The following is a 25,626-nucleotide window of genomic DNA, read 5'->3' on the forward strand; positions in this document are numbered from 1 at the left end:
GCTTTGTCCTATGCTTTGTTACCTGGTTGCTGTCTCAGGATGCAGTGCTGCTGGAGCACATCTTTCCTAATTGTAGTCTAATTTGTAGCTGTAGAGGCCTGTAAGATAAACCGTGGTCACAATTCTACACAGTCGCATTTCTGGCTACCTCATCCTCACCTGCCATCAGCGGGAGGTGTGTACGGACACAGGCAATCTCCAGAGTCTGAAAAAATGCTCTCTGAAAGACATACCATAAGATTTTTCTGCCCCAAAGAGAGTATTTAAATTTTTAGTTAGGATTGCCCAATTTAAAATCTAAGCTCTCCATCTGAGGGTTTATATCCTATCCTATGGCCAGGCAGGCAGGGCCATGGGTGTCAGTCTTTATTTTCTTTTGACTGTAGGAGAGACAGACAGACAGAAACCGTTCCCCGCAATGCCCCACAGCTCCAGTGTTCCCCATGGCCTCTCCGATCTGCCGTTATGATAATTTGGCTCAACAGGCTACATCAGCAGCTTGCAAACAGCTCACTGTGCTACTAGTTATGCCTGTAAAAAAAAGAAAAGAAAAAAAAAAAGAAAGAACAAAAATTATTGCTTATGGTATATGAGTTACAGACATTTTCTTTTTGCTTTCTAGACTGATCAATGGTCAACAAGGAATTACTATTAAAAATTATAGTACAAGATCACTTCTTACTGTTACCAATGTGACAGAAGAGCATTTTGGCAACTATACATGTGTCGCTGCCAACAAGCTAGGGACGACCAATGCCAGCCTGCCTCTCAACCGTAAGTAACGTGGACATGTGGCAAATGTTCATGGTTGTTTGTTTCCACATATATGGATTCAAAAGCCAAACAAATAGTAGTATGCTTTTTCCTCCCCTGGTGTCTTCACAAGGCATGTAAATACCATTGCGTTCCTCAGTACTGGGAAATAATGCACCTGGTTATCGATTTCGTGCTGCAGAAGGGTTTCTGTTCTGCAAGTGATAGCACATTTTGGGGGTGTCAACGAGTTATGAATCTAGAAAAAACCCACAAGTAAACCCAACCCGCCGTCGTGGTATAGAGACAGAATTAGCATGACAGAATCTTTCTGTTCAGAATAACAATAATGGATGCCAAGGTACCACCGTAAACAAAGTTAAAAACGTTTTAATCCAGTTTCAAGGGATATACTGAGCTGAATAACTGGGGTGTGCCAGAGCCCTGCTCGCAGGTCGGTTTGTTGGTCGTTGCCCTCCGGTTGCGGAGAGAAGTTGCGGAGGACTTGAAAGTAAATCTTTTGGAAAAGACAATAAGCATTGTAAAAGGCAAAGCAAAGCATTGAGACTTTTAGCATGAAGGTTGCCTAAAATGAGTCTCAGATGTCCTGCTTGAAAGATATTTTTGTCTGTGAAATTGTAGTATTTCACATTTGTTGATATCTAGCCATCTGTCAGTGGCATCTAAAGATGTTCATAGTTGAACTTCAGTGCTAATCTGTTCTGATAGTGCTAAAGCTGAAAGACAAAACTTAGAATATATCCTACATGCTTTTCTCTACATAACGATTTTCCTTATTGAGTGGAAATGTTGATTTTCAGTTGCTTAAATCCTAGAGTTATTGCTTTCTAACCATGAAACTTCCTTCTGAATATACTTCCTATATGACATGTATTGTCAGGATATTCTAAATTACTGCAGAAGAGATGTAATAAGCAGAAAATAGCATGAAGCCTTTGCTGCCATTTTATTTAATATTTGAGAAATCGTTAACAAAGTGGAAACAACATTGCACTGATTTTCAACAGAAAACACAAGAAGTGGAAACAAAGGAATATCATGCCAGAAGCAGATAGTACTTGGTGTATTTGCAATTCAGAGAAGGTAAAATGAAGGTTTGGTTTAATTTTGAACAGAGCAACAGAGCAGAGTTGAATCTGTCTCTTAGTTGCTGCCAGGATTTTATCAGTTTTAAATTCTTGAGGTACCATGTAGCCACCCTTAAAAAGCACTTTGAGATGCGGAGGTTGAAAATGTCATATAAGTATCAAGTGCATTGTTACAAATCATAAAAATAGATGTTCTCCATCATGAAAGAGATGGGATGTGTGAAGCAGAAGAGTCTGGGAGAAAATACTGAAAACTAGGTCTGATCCTGACCTCACGGAATGAAATATGGGGGTGATGTCAGCTCAGAGTTTGACTGAAAGACCAAGATGAAATGTCTTGTTTTATACTATGATTTTTTTAATCTAGTCAAAACAAGGAGAGGTTTCCAAAAGGTAGTGATCTAGATTTCAGTTGGGAATGAAGATCATTTGGTGGAGTTTTTTCCTTGCTCATGATTTGCATTAATGTTATCTAGAATGAGCATCACTGTAAAGAAATGTAAAATAGTAATAAAAAATCACTGGGTAGCAACTTATTAAGTATGGATTCCTTAATCCTTCAGAGAGAATTTCTCTTGTGAAACGCTACTTATGTTTTACTTTGTTGGCAATGGTAGCTGAACATATGTGCTGGTTCAGGTATGTGTGGGGGAAGTGTTAGCAGTTAATGGTTGGTTGCAACATTTGGTAGTCAAATATAGGGTTAAGTGTAATTTGATCATCATGTTACTCAACAAATGTTAAAAATTCAACGCTGATGTCTTATTTCAGCGTGTATTTTAAACTGTTAATTGCATCGGTGCAATACAGCCTGAGCTGCGGGGCGGTTGGAATAGCATCGTTAGCGCAGCTGCCAGTAACGGCCGCGATTCGGGAGCCCCGCCGCATGCCCCGCTGTGTTCCCGTGCGAAACCACGACGGGGGTGCAAAGACATGGGGGTTTTTATCAAAACGCTGTCACAACGCGCAGATACAGCGGGAGTGCTTCAAACCCTGAGCGTGGATGCCTGCACACCTCCGCTGTTAGGTATTGGTACCTTGCCCAGTGTCGCTAAGTAATTGCTAATTGACTGTTTCTGTCTGCTGTTGGGGTTTTATTTTTAAGAAAAATGTGTGCAGCAGAGTTAGAAAATCTGTATTTTCTTTCTTTGCACACCCCCATATAATACATAAATGACATCGTAACTGTGCACAGCTGGGAGCCTTTCTCGGGGACAGAGCTAAGCATATTCTCCATTATCGGTGTCTGCATCCTATGCAGATATAAAACTCAAGGATATCAGAAAAAGGATTATTTCTTCTACTACTGAGAGGGCTCTGGCTTTCTGTGATCCATAAAGGCAACCTTGAGCTAACAGAAAGTCATAAAGCGGGTAAAAGGATGTCAGGACAAGGGAAAAGCTGACTTTGTGTGACTGTGATGTGGACAGAGTACATGAATGGAGCTGTACCTGACAGTGCCCACGGGGTGGATGGGGCAGGAGGAGAACTCGCCTGGGGTATGGCCGCTCACCCGTGGCCAGAGGACAGCCCCACGGCTGCAGTGAGCCGGGGACGCCCATCAGAAGCTCACCCAGAGCCACTTCTGTCTCAGGGATGGATAGGCAGATCAGTTTGCAGAAGAACCTCACATCTGGGGAGTTATGAACATCCCATATCCTGTGAACGTAACGAAATTTATCACATCCCTAACTGAAGACTTGTTAGCCATGCCTAAGATCTACCTATTAATAATAAATTCAGCAGTTGTAAAATAGAAAGGCTGAGCCTTGCGGGAAAAATACAGAGAAGCAGTGGTTCCAATAAATTAATAATGAATGGCAATTTGCTAATTATTCATGGGTAAGTCCTCTGTATCATCCAAATGTGGTGTTTTTTGTGGGTAAGCGTATGAAGTACATGATCCTCCCAGAGCACCCGCATGAGGAGTGTTTGTTGGACGGTCCCATCCTGCCATCTATGGGCCTAATTGATCAGATGTTTAGCACTGCCTGCGCTGGCTCTTCCCAGAATTTCTGGTACTTAAGAAGAGGAATGTAGTCCTCTGCTGTAAATAAAGCATGGATTTGCTGATTCATTAAACCCAGGAGATGAGGTGTTACGGTGTGTACCCAGGGTAAGAGGTTCCATCTACAGAGGTGAGGAGCCAATGGGGAATGGAATAGCCCTTTTCTAATTAAGCAGATTTTGCCTTTAAATCAGCACAATTTTCATTCAAGACAAAAGGCATTTTCCTACAAACAAATTTGCAAGGCCGTTGTGAGGGGAGGGGGTTGTCATTAACCATTGGCACTGAGGCAGGTTTATTCAACCATTTTTCTCAAGCAGCCAAAACTGAGATGGTCTCTACTGCTGCTAAAGCAGCAACATCCTTACCGAGATGTCTCCTGTCCTCACACTCTCCTAGCCAGAAATCACAGTTGGTAGTGGATTTCTTACTTTCTCTTACCAAAGCTGAGTCGTGGCAGAAGGTTTTTCTTACCTTTCATCAATGAGGATAAAGGTGGAGCCATTGTTCAGCCCCTGCTCCCTGCACTGGGACGTGGGGTGGGATGCTGCCATCACAAGCCTTTGATGAGCTGCTGGAGATCCTGGGCCAGGCACGGGGCTCAGCCCTGCTCTGTGGCACCGCAGAACCAGGCTGTACAAGTTGGGTTGTAGGGTGCATCGTTTTGGTATCCTGGCTCGCTCAGGGGTGCAACATCGTGTTGCACCACAACAGCACAACTGTCCTCATCTCCTCTGCTTGAGCACTTGCTAAATTAGGGAAGGAAACTGAGCGGTTGTTGAAATCCTGCATTGTTAATCTGCATGTAGATTTAACATATACATCTACAGAAACTACAAATCTGTTTAAGAGACTCTTCACAGAGGCATTAAATCCACTGCTACATGCATGATCTCTGTGTTGTCCCCTGAAGACACGTCATCGACAAAAGTTTAGATTCATGTCAGCCATCACCTTGCAGAAGATGAAAATGATCATTACTTCTCTAGTAGATATGTGAGTGTTTATTCTTAAGTAAAGGTATTATTATTATTTTCTAGAAAGCACCTTCTATACATTCCCTAGTATTTTTAAGAATGCTGTAAATAACTTGTCTGGTAAGTGGTACCTTTCTTAAGAAAACTTGCAATAATGAGGAAGCATTCATGTCCATCACTAACAGCTGCCAAATAAATTACTCACTTTAAATGTCTGGTTATATGAGCCACAGGTGTTACTGATGTTCAGGTCTACACAAAAACCTTACATATATTGTCAATAATTATTCAAAAATGTAAATAATTGTGAAGAGCTGCAGAAAAGTTCAGTAGCGACATTTGGAAGGTAAAGCAGTGTAGCTAGGTATAGCAAGGTGTTGTGGTTTAACCCTAGCCGGCAACTAAGCATCACGCAGCCTCTTGCTCACTCCCCCCCTCACCCTGATGGAATGGGGAGAAGAATCAGAAAAAAGGTAAAATCCATGAGTTGAGATAAGAACAGTTTAATAATTGAAATAAAATTATTATGATGATAATAATGGTAATGAAAAGGAATACATCAAAATAATAAAACCCAAGAAAAGACAAGCGATGTACAATACAATTTCTCACCCCACGCTGACCGGTGCCCAGTCCACCCCTAAGCAGTAATGGGCCCCTCCAGCCAACTCCCCCCAGTTTCTATACTGGGCATGACGCTCTATGGTATGGAATACCCCTTTGGGTGGTTGGGGTCAGCCGTCCTGGCCGTGCTCCCTCCCGGCTTCTTGTGCAGCTCGCCGCTGGCAGAGCATGGGAAATGGAAAAGTCCTTGACTTAGGGAAAGCCCTGCTCAGTAACAACTGAAACATCAGTGCGTTATCAACATTATTCTCACCCTAAATCCAAAACTCAGCGCTGTACCAGCTGCTAGGAAGAAAATTAACTCTATCCCAGCCAAAACCAGGACACAATGTGTGTGAGAGTTGTGGTAGTATTTTCTGTGCTAATCTAATTGCTGCAGCTAAAGAGAACTACTTTATTGAATAAGCATCCAACTGTGAACTTATGGTTAGTGCAACATGCTTATAGTCTTGTCTCAAACATTTCTACATGCCAGGAAGCGCCAGACCGTGCCCTCAATTTATATGTGTTGATTGCATCGTGTCCTCGTTCCTACACAGAGATTCCTAATTAAACTGCTGTATTAATATTTTTAATACATTAGCTTTCATGTCTGAAATGCAAAAAAAAAAAAAAATAGCATTCTTCAAAAAATTTAAACTAATTATAAATTGCACGTAACATGTAATAATATGCATGTTCCTCAGTGGCACTATGTATAATCGGTGCAGCATTGGCTACGTCTACCGGAACATTAAAGACCCAGAGGTATTGAGGGTATCTGCAGAGTGATATAATGGTCTTGCTATGGCACATCTTCTAAAAAAGGGAACAGGTAACCATTTTCCATGGTCATTTCATGCTTTGCCAAGTCAAGGAAATAAAAGAAAATCTAGGCTTAAGGGGACTTCAGAGATCACCTCAGTCATCTGACAGAGGGCAGGCTCACAAAATAGTTAGCTCCAAATCAGTAAAAGCCTCTGCTGAGAATAAGCAAGGGAATGATCCAAAATTAGTAACTTAATGTACTGATAAACACATGTATTTGCACTACCGTGGCCAATAATCATGGGGACGGGGTGGCCAAGCAGGCTTGCTGCTGGGACAGGTACTCTTCCGTCGCTGTTTTGCAATGGTGATTTAACGCTGTCTGATACCTGGGCTGTAGTCATATTGCTGACATGACTCTTAAACCTTAAAAGTTTCTGTATGCACTTATGCCTCCTTTAGCAAGCTTCCTGACCCCCCACGGGAGTTTTCCCGAACCATCCAGGCTGTGCGTGGGCCCTGCAAGGCTGGGGTTGCTGCAGGTGGTCCATATTATTAGTAATTTGCGTAGCTTTTAGTTACTGGGCAAAGACTGCTTGGGTCATCTTCTGTTCATATAGTTTGGTGTCATCGTTAAACTCAGCAGTTTCATTTTATTGACTGAGAAATCGTATTTTAGTGTATTTGGATATGTGACAGGTTTCTGCTAAGGTTTAGCTCGATAGCTTTGCCTGGCCTACTAAATTGGACATTTCTAGAAAGAAATATACTCTCCAGGGAAATTCCCTTTGTGTTCACAGTTCCAGCTGTTGTCCAATTACCTAAGAAAGATTTTACCATTTTATCTCTCAAATACTGGCCTGCAAAACAAATCAAACTTAAATTTGCATATTTCTCTGTTATGTCTCAGCCGGGTGGGCTGGTCTGCACCAAAAAAAGAAAAAAAAAATTTAAACAAAAATTCCTGTACTCATTAGGAGCCTATTCAAAGACTGCTGCAGTCAGTCAGAAGACATTTATTAGTTTAATAAGGTTTGGATCAAGCCCAGAGTCTCCAGTAGACATCACTGTGCCAAGTATTGGTGCCATGGACCTAATTTTTCTTTGGAAGCATGCAGTCCTGCCCCCGCGGGGGCAGCCACTGCCCAGATCTGCTCATCCATCTCCTGCTGAGCGTGCAGCGCAGGTCTCCTCCTCCACTTCTCAGGAGGACTGATGGACAGGGAGCAGATTTGAAACCAAGTCTTTTGTAAAGGGATTGTCACACCTCTGAGCTGTCATGCTTTCTTATGGCTTCTGATTGGCTGCAAGGGACATCCAGGTCCACACCTGTAGGGTTTCATGGTATACCCTTCATAAAGCCAAGCCAAATCTTGGCATTGTCCAGTCAGGAAGCTCATGTCTGCGGTGTACCTCTTCCATTACAGACTGAAGGTGATTTTGCTTTTTTGTTTTCCCCCTCTGTGTGTGCTCTGTCTTCACTGACGGGGTTTCTGGTCCAAGTCCTTGGTCTTTGCTTCCCACGTCCAAGTTGGCCTAATAGGACTGGCTGCTACAGGAGAGGTGATCCATCATGGAAAGGACCTGTCCTGGAGATGGAGCGTGAGACGGACACCCAGCTCCTGATCAGCATGCTGAAATTCAGGCAATTAGAGAAGCAAGGTTATAAATTTGGGAGTCGGTTCCTCAGGGACCTCTCTCAAAGATCAAGGTGTATTCATCCAGGGCATTTTAATTGAGTGATCATGTTCCCAGTGCAAAACAACCCTCTGAAAAATTTCAGTCATCTCCAATGGGATTCATAGGCAAGGTAAAAACCTTTCTTCTCTCCCTGATCTCGCGCAGGGTGAAACGCGGACGTACAATGCAGCTGAACAGTGTACAACTAAAACAGAGTTTTCTTTACATCACAAGTACACCTGGGGGACTAATTTCATAAGCTATTGCTGAGAAAAGGAGCCCGGCAGAGTTAAAAACTCAGCACCTTAAATTCATATATTCATACAGAATAAGATAAATGGCCAAATCCTCCATTTATGTAAGTCATAATAATTCTGTTAGATGTTGGGTCTGAGATCCTTCCATATGGATGCCAGCTGCTGCTCCAGGTAGCAATTACTGAGAGTTAAGGTGAAATTTTCTCTAAATCCATTTTCCAGCTTGAGCTTTATTATGAATTATATGACAATAAGTGACTGAGATGAGATGAGGTAGAAACAACCTGTCTGAGCAAGGCCAGTAACATGTGTTTCTCCTTGATGTTCAGAAGAAACTTTAAAGGCCTGAGAGTGTATCTCTGTTTCAGGGGAAAAACAAACAAACAAAACAAACAAAAAAACCCCTCAATGATCTTTACTACCGACCCTTACCAAAGTTGCCTTTATGTTACGTTTTGTTACGTTTGTGTTTATATTCTCAAATTGTGCAATTATAACCATAGCTAACAATGTTCAGACACATATCCTTACTGAACTGGATAAATCAAAGAGGTAGAAGCATGTCTAAATGTTCATCTTGGGTATCGGTTAATTATGATGATTAAAACATTCAAGGTCATCTGTGGAACTTATTTACAGCGCACTGCTGAAGGCAGTGGCCACCCGTGCCCCGATCAAGGTGAGCACTGCTGCTCAGAGCTCTTCTTGAACTTGTGTTTCTTTTCAAGGGGTAGAAAACCTCGAAGTAAATTAACTTTTTAGAAAAAGTGAAAATCCAAAGAATACCATGCGTAACAAATGGGGTGAAAACTAGAAGTGCTATAATGTAATGACATAAATACAATTTTGCAACTCAATCTGGAACACAGACTTCAGCCTCGGCCTCAAAAATTTTACCAAATAGAGGGAGAGGTTCATAAAGGGGTGACAGGAAACAAAGGATGAAAAAATTCCCATGTCAAGAGATTAAAGATAATTACTGTCTATCTTGGAAAGGAAAAGAGGCTTATTGAAATATTGGCTAGTCTAGAGAAGGTGTATTAGGAAGTTTTATGAGAAAACAAGCCCAAGAGACCTTTCACTTACACTAATCAGTGGCAAATTTTAAACTTAATGCAAAGCACTTCTTCATTAAAATATTAAGTGTAGAACTTATTTTCATAACAAGTGGTTGAGACCAAAGCTCATGAGGCTGTAAAAAGGAATTAGCTATTGATCAAGGATATAAAGAATGTTCATGACCATCATAGCATAGATTTTAAACCCAAGACTTCAGTATTTAAGCGAATAGTCCAACAGGTTGGAAAATGCTGTAACTGAGATAATTTACCAAATATATTCTAGTTTATTTAACAAAAGCAGTTGCTTGAAACCAGATAATGTTTATCTGAAAAGTGGGTGTGCTTCTATCCAGTCAAGTGTTCTGTAATCTAGAGGTTGTAAAAAAAGAGAGACAGTCTCCACAGCTTCTATTTACATTTTCCTGAGAGCTGCTACATGTTACTAAGCGTCTGAACAGTTTGTGAACTGAAGAAAATTAGAAAGAAAAAAAAATATTTTTTTGGCTGAAAGAAAGCTAAAAATAGATTCAGAGATTTTAAAATGAGAGGTTTTTCAGTGAGCCCACACTATAAACACTAATTAACCTCTGTACTGAATCATGTAAGTAACAAAATGCTGAGGTATTTTAATAAGCATCTAAAATAGAGAACTCAATTAATATTATCCTTAATTCCACCTACAGATTTATATGTTGAGATTTTGACTGAATTTTAAATAATACATTGAGTATAAATGATTACTTAGGGCTTTTCCAAACCTCAGGTGAAAAACATTAGCATCATATGCTTAGTTATTTCTTGCAATATTAGAAATACTCAGCGAAAAAAACCTGTGATGAATTTTTCAGAAATGTACTTTTTTTCCAAACACATTATCACAAGTAACAAACCTGATATCTTGACTTTAAAATGTTCTGCTATGAAGAATCTACAACAGTAACCTAAATTTTACTGTGCGGTAAGGTGCTGTTGCTGTTACAGACTTTTTCTTATAAATCGGCCTGTAAAAAGATATTCAGATTTTGAGACTAGCCAATATTTAGATTTACTAACTTTATTCAAAGATAAAACACAAACCTGAGAACTTGATCATTTAAATTCTATTCATTTACTCAGTTAAAATGCTATTCCGAGCATAAGAATGAAATGTTTAAATTACTGGGGATATGAGGAAGAAAGCAACAAATCTCACGAAGTAACCACACCATAAACGAAGGCACATCGCAATATAGCAGTCATGTACAGCGATTATTTATTTAGCCAATAAAATGTACATCTGGTACCAGCCCCTTCTCTTTGCTGATGCTATCGTTGAGCTTTCCAGAGCGCTGCAAGTATATGAGAAAATGTCTGTCAGACTGGAGAAACTAACTTTGGAGCCAGGATCCAACAACGTTTTATCAGTAGAGACTTTAATGTTTATAAAGCTATGATTTCACAGCTAAAGGTAGTTCTGTGCATTTCTTCATCTTCTTCAGCTGGTAATTCACGTGTCTTCTTAATCTAGATTTAGATAGATTCCTGTTAATATCAGAGCAGTATATTGTATAAAATATGTCTGTCTTAAAATAATACTTTTAATTAATGACTAAGCGCTTGACATTTTGAAGCAAAATAGCACTTTTTGCAAAATAACAAAATGCTTTCCCTGCACGCAGATTTGTCTATTAGAATGCAATGTGAAAAAAGGATTAAAGTTTCCCCGCACTGCTTGTCATCATTCTGTCTGCATTTCAGTAGGTCACCCATCAGAAACATGGCCCTCCTACCAAAGAAAGTTTGCAGCCAGTCCGTTTTTGTTTGCAAAAGAAAGGCTTATTCTTGACCTTTCAGCATTTACTCTCAACCAGCAGCCGCTGAAACTGCTCCTGGGCTCTGTAAATATTGTTCCGCAGTTGGGTGCGCAACCTGAGCAGGTCACCGTGTCCAGAACATGCATGTGTCAATGCAACGAGAGGGGCAGCTCGGCTCCTTATGGTCTTTGTCCGTAGCTGTTCCAAAAAATACCCTAGAAGTTTGCATTACTTTAAATAAAATTCCCCGGCCAGGGGCTGAAACTACCGCTCCCCAATTTGTACAAACTTTTTGCCTGGGACTTTTCTTGGGCATAAAACATTTTCTCTTGGCACACCTGTAGTTACTGGCACCGTTGTTTTGGTGGGAGCGGGGTGAGGAGGAACGCGACGTGTCTGACCCCGTGTCCTTGGCCTGAGGCTCCCGGCCCAGCGGAGCGGGACGGAGCTCTGGTTGGAGCTCGTTACAGAGCTCCTAACGACCCCCAAGTTTTGCTCAGTTCGCCCAGGGTTTTGGCACTGGTGCCTGGCTGTGATGCTGCACGTGACGACCGAGTGAAAGGAAATTGCCCTTGAATAAACGTTTGCGCAATACCAGTGGAGCAAAGCAAAGGCTGGGACAGGCTTGTTTCTACACGTAAATCAACGCAAGAAAAGCGCTGCTTGGGAAAATAATTGCTTCAGCTAAGGCATGAAGCTGGTCCAAGAATGAATGGGTATGAATTTGTTATGCATAAATCCAGGCTGAGAAAGGAGGATTTCTAACCTTTAAAGCAGATGGGTTCTGCATCAGTCTTTTATAGGAAGTAGTGGGGCAAGCGACCAAAATTATTTCAGCAATGAAGCTTAGTGAGCTTATCAAAGGGATTTGTCCTCAGTGTTAAAGAAATGAACCGAAAGCCTCAGGTCTGCTCCATACAAAAAAAAGTCAAAAAAGAAGATGCAGCTTTCGCATAAAATTCCCTTTCCGCTGTTCCAGTGAACACCTTACTGCAAAGCTAAACAAAACCCAATTTCACCCAGGGATTTAGTGCTGGTTTGATTTTACCATCCTGTTTAACAAGTGGGGTATGTGGTTGGCATTAATGAAAACAGTTGGCCGGAGTCTAACCCTGCCTAACATCCTCTTTCTACTTGCTCATGTTTCTACATCTCTTTAAGGTGATTTTTATTGTTTTGCGTTTAAGAAAAGAAGTCCTGTTTGTCTTTTTGCAGATGAAGATTTATTTCAATACATGAGATGTAGCCGGTTTCTTGGGCGTGTTATTGAAGCAGTGAAAGGACGATGTAGAGAGGGTCAACGTAGGCTTCCCCGGTGCTAAGGAGGGATTGCAAGAGGAGTTGGGGCCAGTCCAGGGTTATCTCAGCTGGGTTTAGGCGGACTTGGTATCCAGAAGAATGGAGAAGATATTTCTATTTCCAGAAATAATACGTTCGGTTCTTGCATGCTAATATTATGTTTATAATATGCTCATAGTGGTTCATCTGTGCAACAAGACTCTAAGCCGTAGCTTGAGACTTCCCTTAACGAGTTGTGCTGATTCTGCATTAGAAGCAGCAGCAGCAAAGCCCGGCTGCCTCTGACCTCGGCAGGGAGTCGTCCTTGGTTTGGGTCTAATCTTCTGAGGCAGGATCCTGATACGTAAATAATAGGTAATCTAATATTTTAAATTTTACTGCCTTGACCAGGAAAAAGTTGTCGGGTCTGACAACAGCTATCACAGTCATATATCTAAATCCCTTGTGGGAGATGATAAGCGAATCCTTTGAGAAGCACATTTTGTTGTTTATTTTAGCCCACCGATGTGTGTGCTTGGAGCCTCTGTTTTCTTGTAGACTATTTGCAGCAGGCTTCTGTTCCTTGGTCGCAGCTTTTAATAGCTCCCCAGGCAATAAATGCATTTCCTTCCTCTGAGTGTTTGCACAATGACTTGTTCTATAGATTAGCCAGGCGCTGTTCATCTCCTGTTTCACCTATTTTCCAACACACATCTGTACCAAATGAAAAACGGTTATACTTCTCTATGACTCATTTGTAACTGGAATAATCCACATTAAGGTTCACCGTTGTGTTCCTCTCTTGTTTTCCCTGACTTGTAGCATTATGTGGCTCTCTATTTCTCTTGGAAAGTTCGAAGTCAAATCTTATAATGTGCTCCTTCTTAATCTCTGGATAGAGATGTGCAGCCATCACTCCAGCTTAATTAAGTCTCGTTTTAAAGAAATTGTAGGCATTTTATGAATTTCATCATGACATTGGCACATTTCACCATGTAATTTATAGAGATTTGTAATGATTCATTTGATAGGCATTGTCTGTGGATTTCAGTTCATCAGGGATCAGCAGAAATATAATTACGCAGTAATTATTAAATAACCTATTCACAAATTGCTGTGCCAGTGAAAGCAAATATCAGAGCAATTGAACAGCATCTAGTTCTTCTAGGCATGTGTGATATATGTACAAGGACTGCAGAGATGGGAGTGCTCGCTCTAAACACAGTAGTAATGCATAGATCAGGCAAGAGCATCTATAAATGAGACTTTTATTCTGCAAAGAGTTGACTATGCCTGTATTCCCAGAGCTGCACGGAGCAGGAGAAGACTTTCAGTGGGGAAAGCCGACAGGAGGTTAACCCGGAGGCGGTTAGGTCAGGAACCCAAGTTCCCCCTGGTCAGGGGGAGCATCTCTGCGGGCTGGCCCACAGCCTAACAGACCCCGACCGCACAGGTACTATCCCTTCGTCTATACATTGGCTACAAACGTTAGCAATTTGGTTAGGTACCTGAAGTTAGTACAAACTCTTCCCAGTCAGCTCCTGGTGTCCAAGCTGCTGCTCCGTTGTAACTCAGGCAGATTCCCCCCTGTTTTCTTCCCGTTTTCTGATAAACGGGGTGAGGAGTTGCCTGGCCGCCTGCTGCTGTGGGACGTTTCCTTAGCCCAAGGCAGCCCTGTGCGCCCATGGGACGGGGGGATCCCGGCCCTCAGTCACTGCTTCGACACGGTGAAAGGAGAATGGGCAGAAACGTGACTCTTGCATACCAGGACTAGCATCCTTACAGGTGGACTCCCTGTCTGACCCCACGTTAATAATATTTATTCAAAAATTGCCCTCTGCTCCAGTGAAATGAACTATTTATGTTAGGCGAAGTATAAATGCGTGATGCAATTTTAGTACGTGTAGGGCTGAACGCTACCTCTGACTGCACCGGAATACTGTAACTGGCATTTCTGCATGCGCAGAGCTTTACAGGAAAAAACAGCTGTATCGTATAAGTGCGGCAAGATATCCCATAGAAAAAACTGGGAAGAAATAGAATAACTCTCGCTGGTTACAAAGCAGGTTTTATAGTGTTTCTAGCCCACAGATCCTTTATACACCCCAGGTCAAATGTACATGTGTCAGAGCAAATGCTGCTGGGCTTATTGATCAAAGGTCTCAGACACCGAGGTCAGCTGTCTCTCCTATAGATTGCATATAGCTTCCACTGCGTGCCAGGAAAAAAAACAGTCTACCTCTTCTCAACATCCAGGTAAAGTGCAGTCAACCAGCGAGGAGAAGCATTTTTATATGTCTCTTGGTCTTCCCAAGAGAAGCCAAAGCATGGCTCAACGATATGCTCCAGCCTGGCGTGGGATCAACGAAAACAGGCTGGTGCTGGCAGGGGGTGAACTGGGCTGCAGGGCTCTGTGGGAGGGGAAGGTGTCTCCTGGAAGAATCCCCTGCACCCAGGATATTTTTATTGGAGTTGTGCATATTCAGAAGTGGGAGAAAATTAACAAACCTGCCCATTTTCGTGAACCTGGCAAAAGCATTTGTTTAAAAGTATTAGCAGTTGCAGGCATACCGCTCGACACACAGGAAGGAGGTAGTGCCGTGGCATGCGTCGTATTGCATCTCTAATGTATATTTTGCCTTATTTACTTCTGGAAATATAGCGACAGTTGTGCGGATTTAAAGAATGACCTCTGAGAGCAAGAGTATAATTATTGGGAGTCAGAGCAAGGCTAATCGTATGTTTCTGAACAGCAAAAATGCTAACAGATTTCTAGATCTACATTATTCATGAACTTCCTTTTTATACATATGAATGAAAGACCAAGCTAAAAGGATGCAGACTACTTTGTCACTTTTTCTTCATTTTGTAAAAATCATTAAAGCAGCAGATTTCCCTGGAAAAATCTGGAGAATAAGGAGTAATGAGCAAATACTGTTTATCCTTTATAATACTATAACTCAAACAACTAAATATAAACATTGTGATGTAGACGTAATTCAAATGTTGACAGGAAACAGAAATTCAATAGGTTTCCCTGTTTGCTTCACCCTGGTTTTGTTGCCTAAGGCACAGAGAGCACCCAGGTGAGGTGGCACCAGGAGAGGGGCAGACTCATTAACAGCCTCATTAGACCTTTGAACAGCAATGGAAGGTCGTATTCAGTGTAGCACCCCCGACAACTGGGTCGTCTGTCTTTTCTGTTTCTTTCTCCACTTTGCAATTCGGTTATACAGCGCTGTTCTATAAACTTGGTTGAGGAGAGCGAAAGGCCAGGAAGGGTTGGTTAAGCATTTAGAGATCGCTTTCAGAAAACTCCTAAAACGCTCTTTTTTCTCTGCCATGAATAGAGCCATTCCTTTTCTTCCACTCCTTTTAATTAAAAACATGCAATTTATTTTCTTTTAAGCCTTTTTCTTTTATGAGAATCTCCATTGCTAGTTGCTACGTCCGTGGACATTCGGGTGTGCTCTCTGCTTTGCAGATGGCCTGCGTGTCGCTTAGCGGGGACCGCGGGCAATGCTTACCTTTCTGGATCAATGGGAAACCACACCACACAAGTTGAAATGGGTGGTCAGGCAACACAGGGACAGGTTAGATTACAACAGGAAGCTTTCAAAAAATTTCCCTTAACTGATCATGGTTAAAACAATGGCTTCTTCTTTTCCTTTTTGGCAGACAGTCTGCCGTGGGTCTGGCTGCAGCCGCTTATTGAGAAATTGAGATGCTTCAAGTGTGCAGGGGAAGGGAATTTCATAAGTTGTATCCTCAGTAGTGCTTTCCTGATAAAAGTTGTAGGAAAAAAATTGTAAACCATGTGGAAGACTTCATAAATGCGAGTCCCCAACAGAGACTGCAAATTGGTTGTGCGATTTATTATGGTTTATTTTTGATAATATTTGACAGTGTCTTGTAACTGGATACACGGTGCCGAGAGAAACACTTTTCGATCTGACATCAAACAAGCCCTATTGCTGTATCCTCTTAGAATGCAAAAGCGCTGTCTGAGATTTTCTTCGTTTGGGAAAGTTATTGTTATATGTCATAAACTGCATTGGGTGTCGCTAGGCTAGAAATGCAATGCTTTAGAAACCTTTCTCTGCATCTGCAGGGGCCTCGGTTTCTTTGGAAAAAAATCACATCCTTACGTGGCTTTACGTTGAGTAAGTGGTGTGTCCCTAATACCGGGGTGGCCAGATCATGTTGATCTTGGTGGTGTTTGGGCAGAAGAGCGGAGCTCCTCGCTGGCCAGCAGCTGTTGGTTCCTTTCCCTTCCTTAAATCCAGAGCATCACTCCTCTCTCGGGTGACGTGTCTGCTGCTCGCGTCTCTCCCGCATCCAGCGGTCCCTCCGAAGGCTGCCGGCCGCCCTGCGCTCCCAGGGCCTGCGCGGGACTCACCATAGAACAAAATATTTCTACCTGGTTTTGGAGTTCTTTGCCTTTTCTTGGCTTCTCTCTGCACGTAACCTTTGCCATCTCCAAAATACCCATAACCATATTTTCTTTGCAATTAATGAAAGAATACTTTTTGCTGTCCTGACATAAGTGGCCCTTTGCGTGGTCTGTTTTACATTTTTTGCTTAGTCTTGCTTTGCAGGAGATTCTTCAGCCACACGTGGCACGGGACTGCTGCAGCTGCTGAGGGTCGTTCTGAAATCTGTAAAGTTTTCATTGTTCAAATTTATTTTTCAAAGCTGAAAATTTTCATTATTCATTTATTCAAATTTATTTTTGTTCCTTGAAATTTGTTGCACTTTCTCATTTTTGAATACTTTAGTGCTTGTAAATACTAGTGCAAAGATGTACTAGTGATGGGACCGTAAACTGGTGGGTATATTTTTGCGATACTCAAAGAGCAGACTGCAATATGAGTGGGTGCTTCTGCCAGAAGCCCTTTGCTCAGGATAAGTTTCCCTGATTTATTCATTTCTTCAAAGTACAGGCAAATGAAAGTAAAGCCTTGAGTGTGTACCAACGTGTTACAGATGTGAAATTGTTGTGACAGCGGGAATGGGAACGGCATACTTTTAGTGGCAAGAATATCAAACATGTGACCTTTATTTTAAATACTGTTTTGAATGTTTTTAATGGAAATATAATTTTTGCTTTTTAGTTGTTCACTCACACTCCCCAATCAAACATTTTTTAATGCTATAAAATAGTTCATCCTACATAAAATATGATGATTCAGTCTAGAACTTCTTAATAAATAAATAAATAAATAAAATTTAGTAGACTCCAGAGTTAAAACAAAGTGATATTTTAGCATCTTTCTTTGATTTTTCATAAGAAAACCAAATTCCATTAGAATTTTAAGTAAAACTTTAAATTCATCCCATTACTTTTTGTGTGCCAGCTAAGAAAATGTGAGGTGCTTAGGCCTGGTACTCCACAGAAATGGATTTCAGGGAGTGCTCTTATAACTTAACTTTCATTGAACTTCTTTTACAAGAATATACTAATAGGTGTCACTAATGGGGTTTTCTACAGGCTTCAAAATATTTGAATATTTATTGAGAAACTCCTGCTATCAAGCAAAACCAAACTACTGTAGGTACAGGGCTGTGAGGATTGCTGAAGGATGGAGGGAGTAAATTACCTGGCAATTTCAGGTCTCAAACTCAAAAGTTAATAATATATTTTTTTTATTGTCTCATAGACATTGAGCTATTAAATACTTATCATCCTGTAATGCAAGAACAAACCATTTTACAAAAATAAACCATTACTAGGCAATTAAGGTGTAATAACTCAAACCTGTAAAAGAGCTCAAATTGCAATTGCAAAATATTAATGGTGAGTAAAAGACACAGAATAAATTAAGGTCATGTCTCTACCCAATCCACTTACACTTTCCATCCAAAAGATTTATTATTAAGTATGTTTTTCCATTTACCATTGTTCTCAGAGTCTCTGGCTTACCTAGACTTAAAGACCTTCATTTCAAAATAAATCATTAATCTTCAACATAGCTAATAAAGCCTAGGGGAGATTAGATTAAATAAGCCTGGTTAATTATCAAAGGCCATAAATGAAAATAGTTATGAGGGACTTTTTAATTAATGTGTTTGTATTTAATTGCCAGTTGTATTTTGGACCAGTTATTGATTCCTCCAATACACAGGAAGTCTAAATATTATTACAGCAAAATCCAACAATTTTACTGATGCAGACTGAAATGAAACAAGATTTTTGTATGCTTCTGTTACAAAATGCTCTCCTTGTGATCTGTAAGTGTGCTAGTCTGGTAGCACCATGTTTTGACACTTTCTCAGATCTAGAAATTGCAGTCTCATCAGACAAGATGTTACTGATATTAAGTAAGCATCTACCCCCATCCTATAATAAAATATCTCATGAAGTTGTGCTTTCTCTTACACGGTGTATGCAAATGCCATTCTAGAGTAAATATGAATGTCTAATCATACCTTTTCAAATCATTTATCTTGAGAAAACTCATGGGCTCTTAAACCGAATATAAATAGGGAAACTGGAGTGTTGATGATTAATATCTAGACTGCAAAATACTAGGAAAAAAATAGAATAACATTAGAAAGAAAAAAATAGAATATATGCCAATGCTATGGTTTTGTCAAATTAGGTGTGTATCTTTTCTTCATTGTGTAAGAAAATACTACTGAACAGAGTGGATTTTTATGCTCTTGCGTGTGTCATGTCCTAAAAGGAGATTTCAAGAAACTTAAGGTTTTAGCTAAAGGCAACTTGAGTTTGTTCCAGTAGTCATTTCACACTTGGGATCACAATACCTGAAGAATGGCAGAAACTGATGTTACAATGTTGACGGCTACAGAAATCAATTAAAACATTTCATAGTTTCTGTTCATCATAGTCATTGTAAAATGTTACACTTTCTGTCACTGTAATAGTGAAGAATACAAAAAATTAAATTATATCTTAGGCTTGTATAGCATTCCTTTTTTATTCTGAAAAAACAGAATTTGAGCGTGGAGTATGGCTTTACTCATAACAAACAGTTTTTTGTTTTGTTTTTTTTTTTTTTAAAATGGTATCCTCCTGATGGTATCAATTGCACCAATCAAAACAGTTTCATTTTGGACCAGCTGCAGAGTGATAAAATAAGCTATCTTTGCAATAAAATATTGGGTTCATAGCTTTAACTCAAGACTTCTTCTGTAAGGGTCCTAGTGATGGGCTGGTGCTGGGCTCGTGCTGGGAGGGGGCTCCAGAGAACCGGCAAAGAGCATCGTCACTTTATATCGCTGAAGAATTACCCTTCGCTAAGGGATCGGAATGGTCTGTACGCTGGCCTTGACACCCGCTGCAAGCGACAGACAGATGTTGTTCGCTGGGTCCAGCATCAGCAGAAATGTGCTCCCACATCTGGAGCGGAGGAGGGAGGGGAGAAGGCGGCTGCCCCACCTCTGGGCAGGATGCTGGTAGGTGGGAGCAGAACCGTTAGACCGAGGGCTCTTCCCTCGCTTAGGATGGAGCCGTGCTGGAATTGTTCTGGGTGGATGAAAGTCTGCATTTTGTGATCTGTGGGTTTTTTAAGTCCTCGATTTGCAGTGGATATCCTTAGAGTCTTCATAAACTGGACAGATACCTATTTTTTAAATATTGTTGGTATTAAATTAATTACAGTATTGAGAGCAGAACTTCAGAAGTGATATCCACAGAAGCACTTTGTTTTCTCTTACCTTGGAGGAGATAATTTTTTCAGGGTCAAAACTCTCTCAACAGACTAAGAATGCCAAGTGTTGAGTCCAGTTGCTTGACATGTCTTGTCATTTCAAATTTATTATAAGAAAAATTAGTGTATTCGCTGTATAAAATGCAGAGACAGAAACCAGCAGATGAAGACTGAGGGATTTGGCAAGGTACCAGAAATGGAAACGTTGTCAAAAAGTTCCGTATTTTGTTTATAGATAAAACACAGAAAGTTGACGTGGTGGCACGGGGGAAGGAAGGGGAATGGGAATAAGTAATGAGAACTCTTCTCTCCTTTGTATTTGTGCCAGGACAAGGCACGGAGAAAAGAGAGAGGAGAACCAACACGTACATCTAGTGTGGTCCCATGGCATTCCAGATCTCTCCATCTTCACAGTTTTTGTATCTTCACCATTGCCTTTCCCTTCTTGGATTTAATAAATCTTGAATAAAAGTCCTCCCAGTACGTGCGCTACGTCTCCCAGGGGGCTGCGTTACAGCCCCTCACGCACAGCCCAGGCTGCGACTGTGCCCCTGCTGTGCAAGTAACGCATCGACCTGCAACACCAAAGAGGTTTCAGTTACTACATCTTCATTAAACACTTTGAGCAATTTTTGGTTTCACTAGATTCCCTTTTAGATAAATTTTATCTTGAACTTGCAGTGTGGGAAAACTTTCAGTATTTGCAAGTGCAGACTGAGATTTTGGTAGTTTTTTTCTTCTTTCCTTCATCGGCAGACCTGTATGGGACTGCAACGTTTTGTAACTGGAAGCATCATGCCCCAGTTTGAGATCTGTTACATTTCCAAACTCTTTTCACAGACTGCAGGTTAATATTGAAATTGTTTGTGTTACTGAAGTAGTAAATTCCGCAGGAGAAACTGTGTTCTAGAAAATACTGATCATCCTCTCCTTTATGAGATGCCATGAAAATTGTGTTTCAATATAATGACACTGAGCTGAGTGTCGGTCGCTGTGCTCTGTCCCAAACGGCTGATGAGCTCAAGTCTGTGAGCAGTGGACAAGGCAATGTGGGTTCATTAGCAGCAAAGAGTGAAGGACTAGTTGTAATTCATGGAAAAGTATGTTTGAACTGAAGTATGCCAGTATAAGTAGTAACAACACATCCATCACTGTAACCTCTGCACATTTGTAAATGGAAAGATACAAAAAATTTCTAGTACACGTACCGTGGGCAATTCTGTGTCTGCTTCGGGTTGCTGGTGGGTTTGGGAGATGGGAAGAGGAGGTGGGGCGCATGCTTTGGGGGTTGGTACAGTTTTTATCTGAGAGTCAGGGGCTCGTAGGCTGGTTTTCTGCAGGCAACAGACTGCAACAGCGCATTGTTTACTTTTGCTGAGTTTTTCTTGTTTTCTTGGGGAAAAAAAGGTTGGTTTATGCTATTAAGATGCTGGAACTGGGAGGACGTCTGGGTCAATGAATCTAATCCCCTTATACTGCAGGCTGCTCCGTCGTGTAATCCCTTCCATAAACTAATTGAGTTTCCTCCTCGAAGGAGCTGGTTTTCCTTTGCACAAGCTCTGGTGAGGGGGCAGCGTGAGGACAGCGAGGCTGCAAAGGCTGCAGACCCGCTTGGGATTTCTGAGTGCATTCGCTCTCAGTTTGCACCCATTTGTTCATGCACACAGGGGCTGATGAATTACTCGGTTCCTTAATCAGATACTAGGAAATTTTCTAGGCAAATAATTACAGTTGGCCTCTAGTAAATCAATAGCCAGTTTTTATTACTCGCTTATTTTTACTTGCCTATATCCTTTAATAGCTCCTTGCACCTCATACTTTTCTGAAGCCTTGAATGCCATGACATGGTAGTTGTGTGTGCTTACCTTCCTTGAACATACCTTTAATTCTCAGTCTTGCTGTACCTGCCGTCCTCCCCTCCCCACGAATTTACTGTTGTTTTGATAATTTTGTGGAAACGTATTTAAATCCCTCTGACCTGAGTATCCTGAGCTGATTGAATTTTGCTTTAACTTTGGTCTGGCAATTTCCATTTCTGTTTTGTTATTCAGAATGCCATCTTTTAAGCTTTTGTTAAAACTGAAGTAAAAACTTATTTTTAGGTCCATGCTTAATTTCTCTACCCTACCTTTGTGAACAGAGGTGCTTTCATTTTTCTTAAGGAACCTGCGGGGCTAACGAGTGTTTTGCAGCAGGTTTGCTGTGGTTTCCTTTCCAAGGCACCGTTCAGTTGGGCATCTGGGCAACTCCCACTTCATCCCTGCCCAGCTGGGTTTCCTAGACATTGCTTCTTTATGGCCAATTCCTTTTGTCCTTGTAATTTTCCTCCTTGTGCTGTGTGTAGCCTTTCATGGGGTGGTTTCCCATTTTGTTAAGAGGTTTTTTTCCACCAGCTTTTTTCTGCCTGGGATCAGAAAGGAATTTCTAGATACTGTCTGTTTCCTTTTGGTAAAAGGCAATGTTAAATGTCCTTAACACTAAACTGCTCCTCCTTGTCCCAGCTGTCTTTAGGAGCTTATATTCTCCAAAGATTTCTCCTTTGAGGATTAGAGCTGTAGTTACAAGCCTGTGGGGTTTATTCTTCCGCTTTATTTAAACTCACTCAACTGCTGATTCTCTAACGCCAGATTATTTCCAGCAGTCGACTCTAGCGTACGCTCACAACTGCTAACCAAAGCTGATTTTAAAAGAACATCACATTTCATTTCTTCCTGTGAGAGTATGGTACTGATACTTACACACCTTATCACACGTTTCCCCTTCCTACAGCTCCGCAAAGTCGGGCTGTTACACCAGGACCTGTAGGTGCATTTCTCTCTTTAAAAACTCTCTCGTTATCTTTATCAGAATCTGACTTTGCAGATAAATAGATTTCCTTGTGTTGTCCCAGGAAGAATTTTCTCTACCTTTCTCAAAGTCATATTAACCCAGACAGTTTGTTTGACCTATGTTATCTTCTCTTACTCCTCTCTACTCCATCACAACGCCGGCGTCGGATGCAGCACTCTCCTCCGAGTGCGCTCTACCCTGTTCCACCCCAGCTCCAGCCACCGCTGCTCCTCTGCATTCTCCTGCCTTTGGTCACCGTTGCCCCTTCCAGGGCTTACAGGTGGTTTTGTTGTTTCTCCTCGGCCATGTTCGGTGTCAGGCTGTGATTTGTACACCCCTTCGACAGCATCCCTTAGCTGACTGCCATTCTCAGCAGCATTCATACTTCCTCCATGCTCTTAATCCGTCTGCCATCAAAGACTTTATTTGCTGTTCTGTCTGTGTTTACTTTGTTTTCTTTCTCCTCCTACACATAATTGCAGAGATCTCTTGAGCTCCTCCCAATCTTCCCCCATTTTCTTCTTAAAGCTGCCCGAGTCAGGGATGCAGCCTCGGCCCCAGAGAGCAGCTACCACCGGTTCTTGGGTGTACCAACCCTTCTCCAAAACTTGCTTCATGACTTCCACAGATTTGCAGCACATGGCAGCACCTCTAAAATGGCAGGACAGGGCCTTCTAACTCCAGACTTGTCCCAAACCATCGCTGTGAAGTTCTGCTTTCCACGTTGACATCTCTGGCAGCATCCCCAAGCATTCACTGTATAGTCGGTAGGGTATCTGTAAAGAGACCTAAACCTTAAAAGGCAGTAAAAGGTATGTTTGTACACACTTTAGGAAAAATTAAACTGTTGTCTTTCATCAGATTTTCCCAAAGTGTGCTATTCTGTTCTGACTGGATCTCTTCTGGCCCATCTTCCCAGACGAGTCTGGGTTTCCGGAGGGGCAGAGCTCTGCCTCCATGGCAGGGTGACTGCAGAAGCCCTATTTGAGCATCCCTGGAGCCTTATGGCATGGGAGAGATGCCCACCACAAGTTTTGACCTTCTCACTCACGTGTCTACCAGGTGTTTGAGGCTGATGGTGGCAATTTGCCCTGTTATCCCCAACTGGCAGCAGCAGTCGGTCTGCAAGCGCAGCCACAGGACTGAAAAGCAGGCAGCCTCCCCAGCTGGGCAGCGAGGACAAAGACAAATCCAGGCCAGCAAGTAATACGGACTAGTTTGAGGCATTAGTGTATTTAGATCTTGACAGAAAGGATCAGTTTTCCATGTATGTTTAGCAGCCAGTGATGCTATGCCATTATCCCTATGCCCGGGATGGTCCTGTTTCTATTTTTTCTTTTAGTCTCAGCTTGAATTTAAGCTCTGCTTTAAAATAATGAGATGCTTTTGGCTCACCAGAATAGGTGATTCTGAAGATCACAGCAAGGATCCTGCACGCAGTAACTCAGACGGCACCAAGTCTGTAAAGGGCAAGCTAGGAGGTGGTGTGAACACATTGCTTTTCCTCTGGTTTATGAAACAAATCTAAAAAGTTCTGCTCAAGGAGAATTCTCCACTGAAGTCACAGAAATGGCACAGAATATCACTTCTTTCCATTATAGTTTCTTTTTTTTTTTTCCCACAACTACCCTTGAAAATTGAGCAGTCCTGATATTGTAGGATAGGGGTTCCAGCAAAATGAAGTACAGATACTACCACTCTTGCCTACACATCCCTGCCTCCCAGTGTTGCTAAGAAGTCATTAATATATTTTAATTTTAATGAACCAGCCTAGCGTACTTATAGGAAAACCAGCTGGTTTTGTTTTCTCTCTATAGACCTGAACAATTTCATGAATAAAGATTTGCAAAGAGTTTTAGAACTTGAAACTAGAAATATATCCATCTCTCCAATTCCTTGATCTAATAATGCATTTTAAAAATGAGATTTTTGCAAGAATAATGCATAATATTACCGCCTTCGCTTCTGGCCTCAATGATGCTACGATTCTGTGACTTTATGTTACCTTAAGCACCTACAATTAAGTCTAGATCAAATGTTTCCAAAAGAGGCAGGATCCTAGTAAAATCCCTGCTGGTTTGGGTATGGTATTTTGCCTTTTAATGAAATATTGTACTCATTGAGTATGTTAATTTACTTGACTGTTGCAAAGAATGTTGTTATCCTGAAGCAAAAGGAACCTTTTCCTTTATAGGAAGCCATAGCAACAAGAAGGATTGACTCCTAAATTCACAAGAAAAAGATCCTGTTATTTTAGGGTAGCCAGAGAAATAACTTTTGTCATCATTGTACAGTGCATTTGAAGGAAAGCTGATAATTATACATGAGAAGCAGGATGTAATTTCTCAGAACATAAAGATTCGGAAGAAATTAGAGACCGTTAAATCAAATTATTATAAAAGTTATAAAACAGTCATTAAAATACAAAATTGAGGAATTCATGACAATTCTTTGTATTTTCTGAGTCTCTCACTTTAACACAGTTTCTTTTCCTCCTGATAAAACCACGTTTGCTCTATGAGGAGTACAACCTTATTTCATAGAGGACATCTTTTGTTCTAGAGAGCTGGAACCGTTTTGCTGTGTCGCATTTCCCTTGGTCCTCGCTTTAAGCACAAGCAATGCTCCTCAGCCGGAGATGTCCCGGCAGCCCAGCAGCACTGCCCTGGCAGGCTCTTGCAGGTTTCCCGTGCCATGAGACGTCGGCCGGGACCTTCATCGTGCCTCTCCTAAGAAAGCAGAATTACCGTCTTAAGCAGATGGATTCAAAACCCACAAATACGTCACTATGGCTATTGCGCTGTTTCCTAATCCATGCTACTGTAGCAAAGCCACGT

At 41.4% G+C, this 25,626-nt stretch overlaps 1 protein-coding gene across 1 annotated transcript in view; it reads left to right on the top strand.

Annotated features, from left to right (window-relative positions):
- The window catches only part of NEGR1 (neuronal growth regulator 1), a gene marked incomplete at its 5' end in the record, with an annotated part of 107,430 nt that overhangs the window by 49,379 nt on the left and 32,425 nt on the right, over positions 1 to 25,626 (top strand). Inside the window, one exon of the mRNA XM_009698162.1 lies at positions 623 to 774. Within this exon, the coding sequence (XP_009696464.1) occupies positions 623 to 774 (152 nt within the window). The remainder of the gene's footprint in view (positions 1 to 622; positions 775 to 25,626) is intronic.

This window comes from Cariama cristata, unplaced genomic scaffold, assembly GCF_000690535.1.
Source record: "Cariama cristata isolate BGI_N322 unplaced genomic scaffold, ASM69053v1 scaffold7924, whole genome shotgun sequence".
Taxonomy (NCBI): Eukaryota; Metazoa; Chordata; class Aves; order Cariamiformes; family Cariamidae; genus Cariama; species Cariama cristata.